This window comes from Salvelinus fontinalis, chromosome 2 (assembly GCF_029448725.1).
Source record: "Salvelinus fontinalis isolate EN_2023a chromosome 2, ASM2944872v1, whole genome shotgun sequence".
Lineage (NCBI taxonomy): Eukaryota > Metazoa > Chordata > Actinopteri > Salmoniformes > Salmonidae > Salvelinus > Salvelinus fontinalis.
Genome location: NC_074666.1, coordinates 82112057 through 82130331, shown reverse-complemented (window position 1 = coordinate 82130331; position 18275 = coordinate 82112057). Strand labels below are relative to the sequence as shown.

Sequence of the window (18275 nt, the reverse complement as noted above, 5' to 3'; positions counted from 1 at the left end):
CCCCACAAAAGGGCTTTATTACAGACAGAAATACTCCTCAGTTTCATCAGCTGTCCGGTTGGCTGGTCTCAGACGATCCCGCAGGTGAAGAAGCTGGATATGGAGGTCCTGGGCTGGCATGGTTACACGCTGTCTGAGGTTGTGAGGCTGGTTGAACGTACTGTCAAATTCTCTAAAATGAAATTTTCGCCGGCTTATGGTAGAGAAATTAACATTACATTATCTGGCAACAGCTCTGGTGGACATTCCTGCAGTCATCATGCCAATTGTACACTCCCTCAAAACTTGACATCTGTGGCATTGTGTTGTGTGACAAAACTGCACATTTTAGTAACCTTTTATTGTCCCCAGCACAAGGTGCAGCTGTTTAATGATCATGCTGTTTAATCAGCTTCCTGCCAGGTGGGTGGATTATCTTGGCAAAGGAGAAATGCTCACTAACAGGGATGTAAACAACATTTGTGCACAACATTTGAGAGAAATAAAGCTTTTTGTGCATTTGAAACAATTGTGCACAAAATTTGAGAGAAATAAGCTTTTTGTGCATATGAAACATTTCTGGGATATTTTATTTCAGCTCATGAAATATGAGACTAACACTTACATGTTGCGTATATATTTTTGTTCAGTATAGCTGCATGCTGCAGTTGCCATCTAGCCAGCATAAACTAGCTGGGAAGGGTTTATCAGGACGACTGACTGAACTGAATCGTCTCCACACTGCACTCTCACGTGCACGACATATCCTACGTCATAAATGTGGGCACCAGGCGTGTCCCTATACCCCCGCCTGACTGGAAACACAATTGGCATTAATGAGATGGGGGAACTTCATTGCGTTTGCACTCGTGATACTACGGTAGCATCCAAGGGGCGTACACACGATGTGTTGATAGAGGTAGCTACTTCTCGTGTAAATCAATTGTGTGCTGACTTCTATTTAATATTTTTGGGGCGTTGGGGGAAGAATGAAAGAGGTCTTCCACCAAAACGGACGAAATCATGAACGGCGCCGTATACATTTCGTTTTTTCAAGGTCAGCTGGAATCTGCACTAGAGGAAGTAGTGCAAGTCGCAGTACAGGAAATAACCAAGACTGTTGGGTCAAGCTTGACTTCTATGTTAATGAAAACGGCCGTCAAAGAACAAGAAAACCAACGACTTAAGTTAGAGCTTCAATCACTGGAGTTTGAATCTAATGGGGTAGAAAATGGAGCCGAATTCAACGGTGGCAGGGAAGACAACGCCGCCACGGATCAAACAAAGCCCGAGACACACACCCCCAGCCACAGCGCAGAGCGCGGCGTGCACGCAAACACTCTAAGACTGGATCAAAAATGTCGAGTAGTGGGTAAGGTTACTAGCTAGGCTAGATTACTACCATGGCACCTAGAGGTTTCATTTTATACGTTTGAAACACAAGACAATAACACCATTATGTAGCCCTACAGTCTGTTTGATCGTAGACCTTTTGTTTATGTTTCTGTGGCACAACGTATCCACACACTTCGTTTACATAGTGTTGAAGTCAACAACAAAAAGGACAAAGCACCAGAATCTTGATATGGGTTTCCGCATAGAGCGGCAAGTCTTGATGATGATGATAATAAGAAGAGTTGATATGTTAAGATGACGTGCAGTAGTAGCCAATGGCACACCGAGAATCAATGACCCGTGGTAAAATCTTCAGGATATGAAAAACGGTTGTTTTTATTTTGGTTCTATTACCTTGGTGTTTTTTTTCACTTGAGTTCTGTTTGACTCAGGCATGTGTCCTTGTGAACAATGGTCTCTTGTCTCAAGAGGTGTACATTTGACAAAATTGGCCTCCTGACACTTGATTATTGTTATCTGTGGTGACATTGTTGCCATTGAGAATGTTACAATGTACAGTTGTGGGATGACAACCAGTGACAACATCACCAACCTTGTCACTGGTTGTGTCGAGCAAACGGTTCACTGAAAGGCAGCACATCCATCCTCAATCATTTTTATTGACTATTGACCGATTTTTATTGACTATTATTGACTACCCCTTAAAACATTATTCTCTAATTGAAGATGGGTTGTGATGAGAGGACTATCAGTGACGTTATTGTTGTTGAGCCTCTCCTTAGTGCTGGCAGCAAAGGAATGGATGCCCCCCCCCCCCCCCCCCCCCCCTATAATTCTCCAATGAAAGTCACAAGTGCAAACCACACCCACTCAGTTCTTAGAGGGGATACATTTAGGGAGAGGGGTGTGCGATATAAAAGGGGGCAGGAGGAGACACTGGGCAAGCTGTGTGTCATTGTGCCCCAAAATGCTGAGGCCATTGGCAGGCCTTCAACTCAATTTGCACATTTTGGACAAAGCTGAGGCTGGAGCTGTACCTCGCCACTTAGCATATAGCCGTGGCTCTTATTTAGGTTGTGATGGCCAGGGAGGCCATTTTGTTGTAGGTAAATGAATCCTGGCAGCAACATTCATACTTCAGACAGCCACACAGGTAGCTCCTCATACCGTGCATGATGTCACACTTACACAATGCAACATAACAATTAGGCTAGTAGGCTTCTTCTTCTCTGACTCTGCTCAATTACTATTTATATCCTGTGGTTTTAACGAAAGGGGCATTTATAGAGACCATGCTGCACACAGTTTTCACTATTGATTTCCAACTTTATATGTTTTCTTCCTCAGGGATTTGGACATGTAATCCATTCTCTTTTCTAGTTATGTAAGTTACATTTTTATTTAACCTTTAACTAGGCAAGTCAGTTAAGAACAAATTCTTCTTATTATCAATCCCTGTGTGTTTGTAAAACAAACCAGGTGTGTGTGTGTGTGTGTGTGTAAAACCCTGTTTGCTTTGTCAAAACGACATTGTAGATCTAAGGTTGCCAGAAACAAACTAGGCCTATGCTGTCATTGTCTGCAGCAGCTTGGTGCTCTGCTGCTCACAACAGCTTTCAAGCAGTTGCCATCCCACTCCTACTTTAGTTAAATCACATCAATGAGTATGTTTACATGCACACTAATTTTATATTAAACTGATTTATGGCAGAAGCATTAATCATGTAAACACCTTACTTTGCTTATCTTAATCGGTGTACGGTCATAATCGAAGTAAGCATGCGTTGATTAAAACACCTGGTTTTCTTACCAATCTGAATATTTAGGACATGTCAACAGCGTAATCGGCGTTCTAGCAGTGTATTTGGGCTACGCATTTACCAGCACCGGTAGCGCAAGCCTCCTTTTTATGCGCAAGTGAATTGAGTTTGGAAAAACTGAAAGTATGCATCTTAGAAATAAAGTTTGTATGTGAAAACAATATGTCCAAACTTAGAACAAGTCTTCACAAAAGTAACATGGTCACTGTGGTAGAACTTTTATTTTGATTGGTGATTTGTTGTTGTATATATCAAAAGTCCTATCAGAAGCCTAATTTCAGATGTCATGTAAATAACATTATTAGTGAAATTGTTGTTCATTGCAAAGCATGTAAACACTTTAAAGCTGCAATATTTAACTTCTTGTGCGTCCCGACCAAATTCACATAGAAATGTGAGCTACTTAACTGTCACTCATATTGAAAGCCTAAAAAAAGCGGTAGATCTGTTCCATGTGCATTATTTCTATGCTTCCCATTCTTAAGTTTCATTTTTGTGTCTTTTGGTTTTGTACACCAGCTTCAAAAAGCTGAAAATACAATATTTTTGCGTTATGGAAAATATCTTTCACAGCGGCTTGGATGATACAATTATTCTCTACACTATGGTTGCTTGTTTTGTCACAAACTGAAATTAGGCGAACTATTCGATTTTTTTTTTTTAATTTATTTATTTATTTATTTCAGCACCCAGGAAATGGCAGAGCAGTTTCTGCATAGTGCATCTTTAAAAAATCTATTCTATTAATCTGACTATCCACAATCTTATTATTGTGTGCATGAAACTGTGATCAATGACTAAGTAGTTTAGTTCAGTTTATTCTCAGCTTTATCTGTAACTAAGACCTAACACCATCTACGTGTGGCGATAGATTTGTAAAATGTTTTCTCACCATGTTTTGCACAACTTGTTCTACATTTACAACTTGTGTTTAAGAACGGGGTGAGAGTCATCGTGTGTGTGTGTAGGCCATTGTGTGATTCAGCATGTCGGCTAGGCCTAGGCTTTCTACTACACAGGTGTTAATTCTTAGAGTAGCCTGGCTCATTTGACAGGTATCATCATTGAGATATTTGCACTACAGTGTATGGGATGAAAAGCTTATAATTTTCTCTGGTTGGAGATGTTTGAAAATATCAAGTGTGGTAATTGATTTAGCTTCAAAACCATTATGGGATCGGTGAGAACTTTCTCGACTATTTCAGGGAAATGTTTACCACTCCCAAATTATACCTATTGCAAAGGGGGACATGACAGAGCTATCTGAGCAATAAAGCCTTCTTGTGGTATTATAAATAATTCCTTTCAATATTTTACTGCTCTATGTAAGTAGATTTAATTATAGTAATGCACTCATATTGAATATAACTAATTTATTGTCATTGCCGCCATGGATGAAATGCCTAATAAAACCTGCCTCACATTGTAAACTGTTTTGATTGGTTGCTGTTACAAATACACCAGTCCCAAACTGAGAAATTGGCATTTATAAGGAAAGCTCAAATCTGTCCCCTAGACACATGTCTTTTCTGGGTCTCATATGGTCGTTATCAATCAAGTGATTTTCAGTCTGGCAGTGCTACAACAATTCAATCAAGAGCCATGGCTGAGATCTGTAACTTTTGAGTCGTTGTATTGCGTAGGCAAAAATTAATGCCCATTGCTGGTTGCTAAAAAGTGGTTCATCTCAAAGGATGCCAAGTAAAATTCATTATGGGATGACAATGTTTTTCTTAGTGTTTTGGGCCCCCCCAAAAAAGGGGGACTGTGTATGTGTAACATATGTAATATGTAGGCTAGAGAAATGCTTATGATAACAATGCTGTACAACCAAGGGCTCTCAGGGATAATTTGTGTAAAGCAGGCATGGACATTCAAAAGGACTCAATGGCTGTTGTTTTTCCAATTCTAATGGCTGAGCCTAAAATAGACCTTAACATTTTAAATGGATGAGGCACCATTTTATCCAAACCAAATTTGGAAATAGTGTGGTTTGTAATTTCATTGCACAATGCACTTTTGTGTTTGATTAAAACCGCTACACAAATAATTGCAGCCTTAGTCATTTGCATAGTAAAAAGAGTCGTTTGGAGAGACGTTTCCTTGTAAGGATACAAGGTTGTTTTTGCCTACTGTGTTCAACAAATATCCTGTAATGACAGCATTGTGCACAACGCATTTATTTTATTTTTTTAACCTTGATCAGTGGCAGCTTTCAAATGTGTCACTATTTATCTACAAACATACCAGCCATTGACCTAAGCCTCATTATTTCCTCTTTACACACAACAGGTTTTTATTTCTACTTTCCTGTCCATTATTTACATAACTATTTCCTTATCATTAAAGACAGTAGACAAATTCTGATGACTATTTTGTCTCCATGTCCTTCTCTGCAGGTCAGCTCAAGATGGTCATGGAGCATGTGCTGGAGTTTGCTGTGTGCGAGCTGACCAAAATTGTGGAGGCCAGTTTCGATGACCTGCTCCTGGAGCTGACCGGGAAGGAGCGGGAGCACATCGCTCTGGAGGAGCAGTTGCGCCACTTGGCGCACCAGGAGAACAGGAAGGGCGGGGTGTCGAGGAGGAGTGGGTCGGAAAACACAGCATTCCCCAGCGGCTCAGAGGACACCCGGCAGGAATCCAGAAACGTCACAGTCAAAATTGTGCGAGGACAAAGAGAGCAAACTGAGACAACAAACGGTCTGTGTTTTAACCTTCACATGATGTTCTAGTCAACATGATAATCAACTCCATTATTTATTTACAGTCCCAAATGTAACACACACAGAAACTGGGGATGCTTGCTATGATACCAGTCAAATCCCACAGCACTGGAGGTTATGCTTTCTTATGGAAAATATAGGGATGGAAAGTGCCAGGTCTCGGCACCTCCTCTGCCTATACATTCAATTACTCATGAGAGGCCAGTAACTTCCTGTTCATATGTTTTCAAGTTGCAACTCAATCCCACAGGGTAAATCCATTTCAATTCAATCACTTTTTGACAGCACCCCTTTTGATTTGAATGAAACCTTCCATACATATTTGCCCATTGTAGATGTGCTAAGAAAATACCACGAGGCATCCATGTCTTCATCACGGGAAAAGATAACCGGTTGAGTTTAATTTAAAAGCTTACAAACAGGGTTGTCAAACAATTTGATAATTCCCTGTGGAAAAAAGTTGTATATTTTTGTAACTTTAAACGTAAATATATATATTTTTTTTTCAAATTCTCGTGTTGTATCTTAGACCCTATTTTACATAATCTGAGGATTTTGTTGTGTGCCCGTCATCGGTTGAGACACAACATGCTCTTGAATACAGCATGGGTGTCATGTTTTAGCTGATACATGTACAAAAACTGGAATAAAATTGACATTTCTAACATGCAACTGGTACCACAAAGATGGTTGGAGGTCCACACATCAGAGAATGTTGACTTGAATGGGAATATCTGTTTTAAATTATACTGTCAATCCTTCATAGGAGACCTATTGAAATCATAGAAATATAGTTAATAGACATAACCATTTAATTTGACAGTGGATGGACCAGCGGCAGTCTTTCTGGTACTAATTAGAAGTCAAACATTCCATTTAAATGTCAGTGGTGTAGCAGCTAAATTGCAGTGATCTGAAGGGACATGTCCATTCTGATTTCTATGATTGAAATTACAGAGCATGTTGTGTCTCAACTGATGGCGGGCACAACATAACCTCAGATAATGTAAAGTCGGGTCAAAGTTACAACATGTGCTAATATGAAGAAAAGAATTGGCACACGCTTTTATATAATTGACTTTAAAGGTACATTTTAAAAACTTTTTTTGTTGACATTTGTTATCGAGAAATTGTAACATAGTTTTTTGTAAGCTTCTAAATGATATCAAACTCAACCATTTATCTTTTCCAGTGATGAAGACATGGATGTCTCATGGTATGCAAAATGGGTCAACTTTGAGCACCTTTTATCTCATGAATGTTTTGGCATTCACGTCTCAAAAGTTACTTTCTGAACACTTCATCCTTGGGCAAACATGTATGAAAAGTTTTATTTAAATTAGAAGGGATGTTGTCATAACGTGATTGAATTCAAATGGATTTACACAACATACTAAAATGAATAGAAGGGTATTGTTAATCTCGGGCACACTTCATTTTACGAGCTGCTATTTTTCTTGATTGATAGATTGGTAATGACCTAATAATGAAGGTTATTTTGGGAGTCATTCTGTATTGAAACAAGTGCCAGTACATACCAGTTGGTTACCAATTGTGTGGAATTCTTTTGAATCGCCAGAAAGTACACATATTTGCCAAGTGTTTACTCAGACATAACATGGTAATTATCAGTTGAAACACACCACGTGTTCCCTTCATTTCTGGTGCTGAAAATAAGCTTGTGTCTAAGTAGTCAGACGGAGGAAAAAAACATGAATAGGAGTCAATATGGACTAACCAGAGCACCGAGGCCCCATTTTTCAAAATAAAAATGTTCATGTGTTTCATAACCATGTTGTAAGCCATGACTTTCACACACCAGTCTTCTGAATCACTTGAACTGGTCAATTGACCTATTTAGTAGCTGTCAAAATGGTGAAGCTCCCCTGTTATAGTTAACTATTAACCGTGTCAGTGCCACATAGTTGCTCCAGTTAAACCCCTGCAATCTGTTACGTATATATGGCACCATGTTAGGTATGCCATGTACAGTAGATATAGGTTTCCCTCTACTCTTAAGAGTCCAGTCTTATACTTGTGCTGGTAATACTGCTTAGATATTATTTAAGCCGGTTCACTATAAGCAAACACTTCCTATGTGTATATTGCCTTGGGTCTCTTAATGTAAGCATTTTTGTAAAATGGATCAGTATTAAAATGTGCTGCATTAGAAATAACTGCTATAATGATGGAAATAATCACTGAATGTGTTAACTGCTTCTTCACGTGCAATGATGTAGGAACACAAACATGCACGCATGCTGTTTTTATAAATATTTGTCCGTGTTTGTATCCACATCATGGATAGGTTTTGCACTTTTATTCCAGTTCAGTTGTCTTGTTCTCAGGCGTGTTTCGTCTCTTTCTCTCTCTCTCTCTCGCTCTTTCTCTCTCGCTCTTTCTCCCTCTCTCTCTCGCTCTTTCTCCCTCTCTCTCTCGCTCTTTCTCCCTCTCTCTCTCGCTCTCTCTCGCTCTCTCTCTGGGCAGACAGTGACAAGAAATCTGTCCTGACCACAGCCCGTATGAATTGTACTTGTTTTCTAGTTCAGGTTTGTCTTCTCAGATGTGTTGCTCTCTCTCCCTCTCTGTGTGTAGACAGTGACAAGCAGGCTGTCCTGACCGTAGCCCAGGACTGGGTCCCCATCCTGGACAAGGTGTTTGGGCAGAAGTGGTGCAGCGACCTGTGGCAGATCAAAGAGCTGGCTTCAGGGAAGGGGGGTGAGGAGAGGACTGGGGGATCTGGGCTGGGAATTGTGGGCTCCTTCCCCAGTCTGAACGCCCTGATCCGTGAGAACCTGGAGCCCTCCCCCACTAGCCCCCTGCAGGACCCCCAGTGGATGCCTCTGGAGGACATGGAGGTCCTCTCCTCGACCTTGGACACTCCACAAGGCCCTCCTGCTACCATAAGCACCGCAGCTACAGGTGCGCATGGGAACTACTGAACTGATGTCCCTACGTGACATGGCCAGTAGCGTGCACGCTTACTCTTAAGTTCCATGACTCTTTATGCTTAATTTTGTGTTATATTTAGATACGTGTTCTCCTTAATGTGTATTCTCTTAGTCTAGTACAAAACAAGACAGCTGTAGCTTCCTTGTCACATCGTCCTGGACCAATTGGATTTCCTTCCCTATTATTAAAAACTCTGTCAGCCTTTATTGCCTTTAATCTTCATTTCACTTGCTGTCTTTTATTTCTATCCCTCTGTCTGTGTTTCAGTTGAGGAGTCCCTCAGGTCTCCGTCGATGCTTCACCGGCTCCTCACACTCCCCGCGCAGCTCCTAGAGGAAGACGAGGATGAGAACGCAATGGAAACCATCCCCCTGCCCGCCGACGCTTCCCCTGGCAGAGCAGCTGTGCGACGGCAAAACACAGAATCGCCTAACCAGAGCTGCCCATCTCCTCCCAAGAAAAAGGTTGCTGTTTCACTGGAGGAGGAGGAAGAGGACGAAGAGAAGGAAGACAAAGCGACGATGACGCTGGACTCAAAGGTGAAGACCGTGCCTCTCAAAGGCAGGAAGGCTCACGAGTGTAAAGAATGCGGCAAGAAGTTCAGCCGGGCGCCGCTCCTGAAAGCTCACCAGCAGACTCATATCACCACAGCAATGGCGACGACGCCAGCGATTTGCTGTTCAGAGTGCGGGAAACGCTTCTCCCAGGCATCCCGGCTACAGGCGCACCTACAAACTCACACCGGGAAAAAGTCCTGAGCAGATGGAGACGGGAATTGGAAGATTGAAGAAAAGAAAAAGAGAATTGGAATCAGTCGCTCTTCAGTCCATATCTCACAAATAGCCATATTAGTAGCAGGATGGTCACCGGTATTCGAGTTCATACATTTGAGTTCACTTTAAGTACCTTACAAGTCGGGAATCAGAGGCATTTTTTTTCATGTTGCTGATTTGAAGGTACAGTTTTGCTGTATGTTTCTTAATTGTTACCACCATTTTGATTCCTTACATGTGGCGACAAGGTAGATACTTTGTAATCATTTGGGATTGGATTTGGCTGGTAGTTGTGGTTAGTATCACAATTTTACATTATGTATAGCATGGGACAGTGGCGCTCACAACAAGCAATGAAGTGACCTTTTTAAGTGGTCTTTTTAGTTTCCCCAGTATACTTTTCTACATTTTTGGGGGGAATATCAAACTGGTCTCTTTGTGGTTTATTATTTCACATCAAGGTTATTTGCTATACCAGAGGCCATAATCTTGGCTTTTGTGGACTGCAATTTCAATAAACATTACACTGATTTGTGAGAATTGTATCTTTCAGTGGCAGAGGCATTGTCTCAAGTCGAATGTGAATCGCAACTCGTCTTTTTTCCGGTGCTACAAGCAGTGACTCACTTTCAAAGGGCTTATGTGCCCAGGGTAAAGGGGGAGAGAGATGGACTGCTGGAGTAAATAGCAGATGTAATACCTTTGTTTTGCTTACCTCTGAATGTGAATCTCTGTACAGATGGAAATAACTTGGTATTTCTCTTTACCTTCATGCAATTCACTATTTACAGTCCTCACTTGGCAGTATTTTTATTTTTCACTCAACATAAATACCTCCTTAACACTCAAATAATAATGTTTGATAAAGGTATTGTTACGTTGGTAGCCCTTTTTTTGTTTTTATAAAGAACCACAGATTCAGAGTCTGCAGACCTCTAGTTGATGACTTGCACAAACTGTGATGACATATCACAGTGGTCCATCTTGGGCTTTTCTATATCCTGTCTGCCCTGGAAGGACCATTCCTGACACAAGTCTAAGAAGATAGTGAGGTAGAGAATGGAATCTTGCCATTGTGCTGATTGTGGAAGGCTTGATTCTCAAGTGTCATGTGAAGTAGAGCAATACCACATTGATGAGAAACACTTTTTGGTTTGCTTTGTCTTGTTTGACCTCCGGATGAGTCAAATGGATGTGGAGCATCTGATTGGACATCGGGAATATTGTTTCTGCTCATATGGCCATGCCTAACAGAATACTTTGTTGGAACATAAAATATTGAAGGGATGGGCCATTCAAATAAGGGATGGATGGGGTGGGGGGTTGAGGGGCAGGGTTGTATAGACTTTGGAGACTTACAGGTGTTTGCAGGACTGCTCTTTGCCTCCGAAAAGATATTTGTAGAAAGGCAAACACTGAAAACGCCCCTCCGCCAGATTCCTTAAGTATCGTAGCGTCTTCCCATTTTGATTGTGCTTTGTCTTTTGTAGATGCGTTTGTAGTGCTGAGTGATTAGTGCTTTTTGAGGTTCGATTACGAAAAAATAATCACGGTTTTAAGTTGGAAGAAAATAACATTACATGCATTATGTAGGTTGTTTGCTGTAACACAGAATAAAATAATTAATAAAAGTCCCATGATGGTAGCGACTGCCCATTTATCACTTAACCATTATTTACCATAATTTATTCACATTACTTTAATAAAATATTTCAGTTGTGTGTATATTACTTGTTTTATTTGATGGCTTTATTATTTAATTCCAAGTCATCTCAAATCTCTATAGAGCTGCTGCCTAAGATGTCTGACAAAATTAATATTTTAGTAGTTCTAAGTAAGGTATAATTTTATGACTGCTAAAAACCAACTATCAATCACTTAAGATCATGTATTTTCAGGTAGAGATGCCTCGCGAAGCAACTGTTCTCTATCCCTCTTTTACGCCTGACGTAGGAGGGACAAGTAGGCACGCAATATATTTTGGCCATGGTAGTTAATTACCACATTTTCTGCACCTAAACAATGTAGAATATTGGCCTGTTTGAAACTGCAACTCCCTGCTATATTGCACCGTTTAGGCTTGATCTGATTGATCTGTAGATAAACGTTGCAATGTGCACATTGAGCTCACAGAAAAAAATGGAATTCAAATAATTTTACCATCGGTCAATTTTAGCATCTGTCAAAATAACTGAAATGATGGTTAATCGCTCTGCACAAAGCATTAATGTAATAGCAAGCAATACTGTGTACCATTGAGAACATGGTGATGTTACCTATTTGTGGCAAAGCCAGTAACCTATTGTTGAAGATGTACCTGTACTTCAAACAACAATCGAGGGAAGATATCCTCAAATCGGTTCTGTAATCCACAGGATTTTTTTGTCTTCCTCAGGGAAGGTTGTTTCTGTGGCTCTGTTTCCAAGATCTCAGGTCACACTTCTACACCAGAGCGGGAAACCCAAGTCAACGTCCCAATCCGTTGTAAAAAAATATAAAAAAGTGCCCACGGAATTTTTCTGTTAAAGTAGTCGTACTTACGCTGTTTCGAATTTTTCCTCTTTTTTTTCTCCATCTTTTTGTGTTTTGGTTAATTGTAGCCACAGATCACATCTTAGTTTACACTCCCTTGTGCTTTGCCTCATGTAAGTCCTTGACATAAGTGTAGATTGTTTAATTACTATGTATCAGGACCATGTGTTCTATCAGAATCTGAGAAGACAATGGATTCCAAAAGATTTGGGTCTTTTATTCAGGTCAAACCAGCATTAAAGTTTACATGGGTACAATTTAAAAAATGGTTTAATACACAACCTCTCATCTTCAACTGTAACCAATTTAAAGAAATTGCATGCAACGTCTTCACATTTTCACAAGGTAAAATATAAGGAGAGGGAGAATTTCCCTCCGTGTCTTCAGGGTTGTAGCCAATGTGCAAATTTAGGATTTTGAAGTGTTTTTTTAAAGACTTGTCTCTCAGGCTGCGTTTACACAGGCAGCCCAATTCTGATCTTTTCCCCAATTATTGGCTAAAGCTGAACTGATTATTGGACAAATATTATTGGCCTGCATGTGTAAACACAGCCTAAGATTGAAACATTGTAGAAACCCTCAAAGGCTTTAAGTGGTAGAAAATGTATGTTGCTGATTGTATTTGCAGCCAGTGCTGCACACTTTCAATTAATGTATTGTTATTGATTATTAGCCTATGCTTTGTCCTAGTATCTAGAACTCACATAGTGCACTTCATTCCCACTAAAAGCGGTGTCTTGTAAAGTCACATCACCACTCAAAACACGTTTGTGCTCCGCAGTAAGCTAACCTTGAACAGTGCTGAATTTGTGTATTGCTTTTTCTATGTTAGCCATAACCCACTCCTGTCTTTCTCCTATCTAGCACTTCGCTTTCGCATTCAGCTGTTTTGTCTCCTCAATCCACCTCTTGAAACAGTTGTGACGACTGTGTTCAACAGGTAACTCATTTAGTTGTTTTTGCTTTTGCTAATGAATCACCCAGCCACTTTTCTTCAAATGCCTACTGACATGTTTTCGTCTTTGTTATTTTTCCGTTACTTTACAAGACCTCCGTACCTCATGTTGAATATCAGAAAAGAGTAAACACAGCAAATTGGTTATTGGAAACAACATTACCTCAATATTATCACAAATATGAATATTTGTCTGCATGATAGTAGAATAGTGTTTGACTGGCATTAACTGGCACAACCTTAAGGATTCCTACCAAAACAGTTCACTATTTAGTATATTCTCTTGCCTTGTCACATGGACATACAGGTAACTGCTACAATAATGGAAAGACTTGAGTAAATGAGAGATACAAAGTATAGTGAAAGCAGGTAATTCACAACCCATCATGCTTAGGGTAATGCCTAATAGAACACTATTTTGGCTACCATGGCAATGCCCCCATATGATAACAATGCCCCCATCCACAGGGCAAGAATGGTCACTGAATAGTTTGAAGAGCATGAAAATAAACCATGTGCCATGGCTGTCTTAGGCACCAGAACTCAACCCAATTGGACAATTATTTCTCATGGAAGAATGGTGTCTCATCCCTTCGATAGAGTTCCCGACACTTGTAGAATCTATGCCAAGGTGCATTGAAGCTAGTTCTGGGTTGTGTTGGACCAACACCCTATTAAGACACTATGTTGGTGTTTCCTTTATTTTGTCAGTTACCTGTTTGTAAGGTTGCAAACATTGATGGTACCACAGAATTAATTTTATTTAGTTACCTGGCAAGAAATATAGGACATTTAATTCCATACACATTTGTCACAGAGACAACTATTTGTTACAATTGCACAACCGTACAATTACAATATAAGATGTGCAGAAAGATGGCGGCCTTATATGTTTTATATTTAGTCAGATATAGTGTTCTATCCGTATGCATGTAATAGAGGGATATAGTTATAGACTACTAAGAGCATGCACACAGAGTTCGGTCGTCATTAAGAAGTGCATTCACTCGAGCATTGCATTATGGTAAAGAAATCTTGTGGGGTCTGCTTCTAGACATGTATTCAGGCTATTTCCTGAAAAGTGGTTGAGTGGTTCCCTTCTAAAAGTAATATGAACTGAATAAAAGCCTCCTCATCCTCATTTGAACCAAACGTGAAGGAGGAGGTGCAAAATGATTAAAGAAGGGACTTCAAATGAATTGTGATGAATTGAAAGAGGTAATTAAAGGGAGTAGACATATTTTATGTGTTTTTTGAATTTGTGATTTTGGTTGTATGTTTTATTTCTTAGAAGTATTAGAATGATGTTTTTAATCCAGGGAACGTGCAGATTTCAAGTTGACATCCAAATTCTAAAATTATTTCAGTTAAGGATTTTATTTATTTTATGTTCCATTTGTGACTGTTAAATTGTTCTAGTTTTAGCTCTTTACTCAATTCTATTCTGATAAGATGTGATCGATTGTAGGACATACAGATGTAGGATTTTAATTTGAGTCAGTTTGCTACAGCAGGAAAATAATCCTGCAGCAACAGGAAATTTGAATTATTATGTGGATTATAATTAATGGACATTTTTGCAGGGGTTGATATTTTTCATGAGGGAAAATCAAGTTGGAAATTTCAAAGTGGAAATTACAAATTTCAGAAGCCTTTTTACACCTCAAATTATCGACAAGTTTTAAGTGTCCTGCATTGCAAGAAAGTTATCCTGCAACAGGGTGATCAAATGAAGATCCTATATCTGTATTTCTTTTATATAATTTGGCACGCTGAAGCTAGGTTTTGCCAAATTGTAAAGTAGTTTGGTTTCTGGATTTCTTAAAAACAAAAGAGAGCACTTCTGAAATGTCATTCATGCCAAGTCAACTCTGCCAAGATAATGTAATTATGTAGGCAATGTGACATTGTGTTATACATATTTAGAAAATAACAACTGGGTACTTAGTGTAAGAAAAATAAATGAATAAATGTTAACAATCAACCTTTTTTGTTTCTTATTGTTTATCCTTATTATTTAGGTCAGGGATTAGCAACTTTGATGAGGTTGGAGGCCACAAAAAATCTGAACTCATCATGATGGACCGCAGTGGCTTGCCAGTCTGTATATCCACATCCATATCCACACATACAGTCAGAACTGGCCCTAGCTTTTGGGGGGAAATTTTGTTGGGCCTCATCACCTTGCGAGCAAAACATTTTAGCGGCCCCTCTGTTGACGGCGGAGAGAAAATGTTGCTGTTTTAAAGCAAGTTTGCGGCAATTCCTCACATTTTTGCCATTGGGCGGAGAGAAGATTTTGCAATTGTATTACTAATTTCACACAATTCTATTCATTTTTCCATGGGGCACTAAGGTATTCCCAAAAGATAATTGGAACAACAACCACCCGAGCCACTGCCTGTTCACCCTGCTACCATCCAGAAGGTGAGGTCAGTACAGGTGCACTGAAGCTGGGTCCGAGAGACTGAAAAACAGCTTCTATCTCAAGGCCATCAGACTGTTAAACAGCCATCACTAGCACAGAGAGGCTGCTGCCTATATACAATCTTGAAGTCATTGGCCACTTTAATAAATGGAATACTAGTCACTTTAAAAATGTTTACATATCTTGCATTACTCATCTCATATGTACAGTTGAAGTTTACAAACACCTTAGCCAAATACATTTAAACTCCGTTTTTCACAATTCCTGACATTTAATCCAAGTAAAAATCCATGTCTTAGGTCAGTTAGGATCACCACTTTACTTTAAGAATGTGAAAAGTCAATAACAGAGAATTATTCATTTCAGATTTTAACTTGAGTCAAATGTATTGGGTAGCCTTCCACAAGCTTCCCACAATATGTTTGGTGAATTTTGGCCCATTCCTCCTGACAGAGCTGGTGTAACTGAGTCAGGTTTGTAGGCCTCCTTGCTCGCACACGCTTTTTCAGTTCTGCCCACAAATTTTCTATAGGATTGAGGTCAGGGCTTTGTGATGACCACTCCAATACCTTGACTTTGTTGTCCTTAAGCCATTTTGCCACAACTTTGAAAGTATGCTTGGGGTCATTGTCCATTTAGAAGACCCATTTTCGACCAAGCTTTAACTTCCTGACTGATGTCTTTAGATGTTGCTTCAATATATCCACATAATTTTCCATCCTCATGATGCCATCTATATTGTGAAGTGCACCAGTCCCTCCTGCAGCAAAGCACCCCCACAACATGATGCTGCCACCCATGTGCTTCATGGTTGGGTTGGTGTGCTTCAGCTTGCAAGCCACCCCCCTTTTTCCTCCAAACATAAAGATCATTATGGCCAAATAGTTATATTTTTGTTTCATCAGACCAAAGGACATTTCTCCAAAAAGTACGATCTTTGTCCCCATGTGCAGTTGCAAATCGTAGTCTGGCTTTTTTATGGCGGTTTTGGAGCAGTAGCTTCTTCCTTGCCGAGTGGCCTTTCAGGTTATGTCGATATAGGACTCGTTTTACTGTGGATACAGATACTTTTGTACCTGTTTCCTCCAGCATCTTCACAAGGTCCTTTGCTGTTGTTCTGGGGTTGATTTGCACTTTTCGCACCAGAGTACGTTCATCTCTAGGAGACAGAACGCGTCTTCTTCCTGAGTGGTATGACGGCTGCGTGGTCCCGTGGTGTTTATACTTGCGTACTATTGTTTGTACAGATGACCGTAGTACCTTCAGGAATTTGGAAATTGCTCTCAAGGATGAACCAGACTAGCGGAGGTCTACAAAATAAAATTCTGAGGTCTTGGCTGATTTCTTTTGATTTTCCCATGATGTCAAGCAAAGAGGCACTGAGTTTGAAGGTAGGCCTTGAAATACATCCACAGGTACACTGCCAATTGACTCAAATAATGTCAATTAGCCTATCAGAAGCATCTAAAGCCATGACATAATTTTCTGGAATTTTCCAAGCTGTTTAAAGGCAGTCAAGTTAGCGTACGTAAACTTCTGCCCCACTGGAATTGTGATATAGTGAATTATAAGTGAAATAAACTGTCTGTAAACAATTGTTGGAAAAATTACTTGGGTCATGCACAAAGTAGATGTCCTAACCGACTTGCCAAAACTATAGTTTGTTAACAAGAAATTTGTGGAGTGATTGAAAAACAAGTTTTAATGTCACTGACCAAAGTGTATGTAAACTTCCGACTTCAACTGTATATTCTGTATTCTATACTATCTATTGAATCTTAGCCTATGCTGCTCTGTCGTTCTTATATAAAGAACATTCCTTTACTAAGATTTGTGTGTATTAGGTATTTGTTGTGGAATTGTTAGATATTACTTGTTAGATATTGCTGCACTGTCTGAACTAGAAGCACAAGCATTTTTCTACACTTGCAATAACATCTGCTAACCATGTGTATGTGACCAATAAAATTGGATTTGATTTGAAACTTGGATGTAATCCAATGAGATCTATTTAATTTTCTCTTGTTATTCAGAATAATTTCCAAGTCATTTGGTGAGCAATTACTATCTAAATGTGGGATGGGAGGCAATTTTCCTCATACATCTTAAGGTAAACCTGAAAATAAAGTAATATTCTGGTATTGTGTTTAGACATCAAGCGATAGCAGAGTTTAGCATTAATTTATATGGGCGGTGGGCGGAATTCTATCCAGGCGGAGCGGTCGACGGTGCTCGTGCACGTGAAAGCCGCTCAGCCGAGGCGGAGAAAATAAGAATCTGCTCTATTTGGGCGAACTCCACTCCGTCCCATCGCTTTCAGTCTGGAAATCCCTTAAGTGTTGTTAATAAAAACGGCCAATGAATGCTCTGGGACATTACTGATGTCCCAGAGCAGGTGTACACACATGGTTATGATGAACCCAGGTATGGGACATGTATGTACAAAAACTGTCTTGGTGAATCAATAATAGCCAAGGTAAGTGGGAAATCATGTTATTGTTGTATTTTGAGTAGACTATCACTTTAAATCAGTGGTTCTCATCCAGCTTGTCTCAATATTCACATTGCGAACAATAATTGCCAAAATACAATCTGGAAAACAATTTTTGATGCTATACTGATAGTAAATGTAGCAATTATATGACAAGGGAACAACATTCTCACCTCTTTCATTGTCAATAATTAAATCACTGGTTTGAGAGCACAAAATCAACCAAATTAGCGCTGCTAATAGCTCTATATTTAAAATACTGTG

General features: G+C 39.7%; 1 protein-coding gene across 1 annotated transcript; it reads left to right on the top strand.

Annotated features, from left to right (window-relative positions):
- Positions 1 to 796: 796 nt before the first annotated feature.
- LOC129828891 (uncharacterized) lies at positions 797 to 15076 on the top strand. Its single transcript, XM_055890176.1, has 4 exons — positions 797 to 1351; positions 5555 to 5857; positions 8476 to 8802; positions 9100 to 15076. Exons 1-4 carry the CDS (start codon positions 1003 to 1005, stop codon positions 9588 to 9590), a joined length of 1470 nt encoding a protein of 489 aa, XP_055746151.1. The 5' UTR covers positions 797 to 1002; the 3' UTR covers positions 9591 to 15076.
- Positions 15077 to 18275: the final 3199 nt, after the last annotated feature.

Coding starts and splice junctions, on each gene's coding strand:
- LOC129828891 (XM_055890176.1), top strand. CDS start 1,003: ATGAACGGCGCCGTATACATTTCGTTTTTTCAAGGTCAGCTGGAATCT. Junction 1,352..5,554: donor TCAAAAATGTCGAGTAGTGG/GTAAGGTTACTA, acceptor CCTTCTCTGCAG/GTCAGCTCAAGATGGTCATG. Junction 5,858..8,475: donor GCAAACTGAGACAACAAACG/GTCTGTGTTTTA, acceptor CTCTGTGTGTAG/ACAGTGACAAGCAGGCTGTC.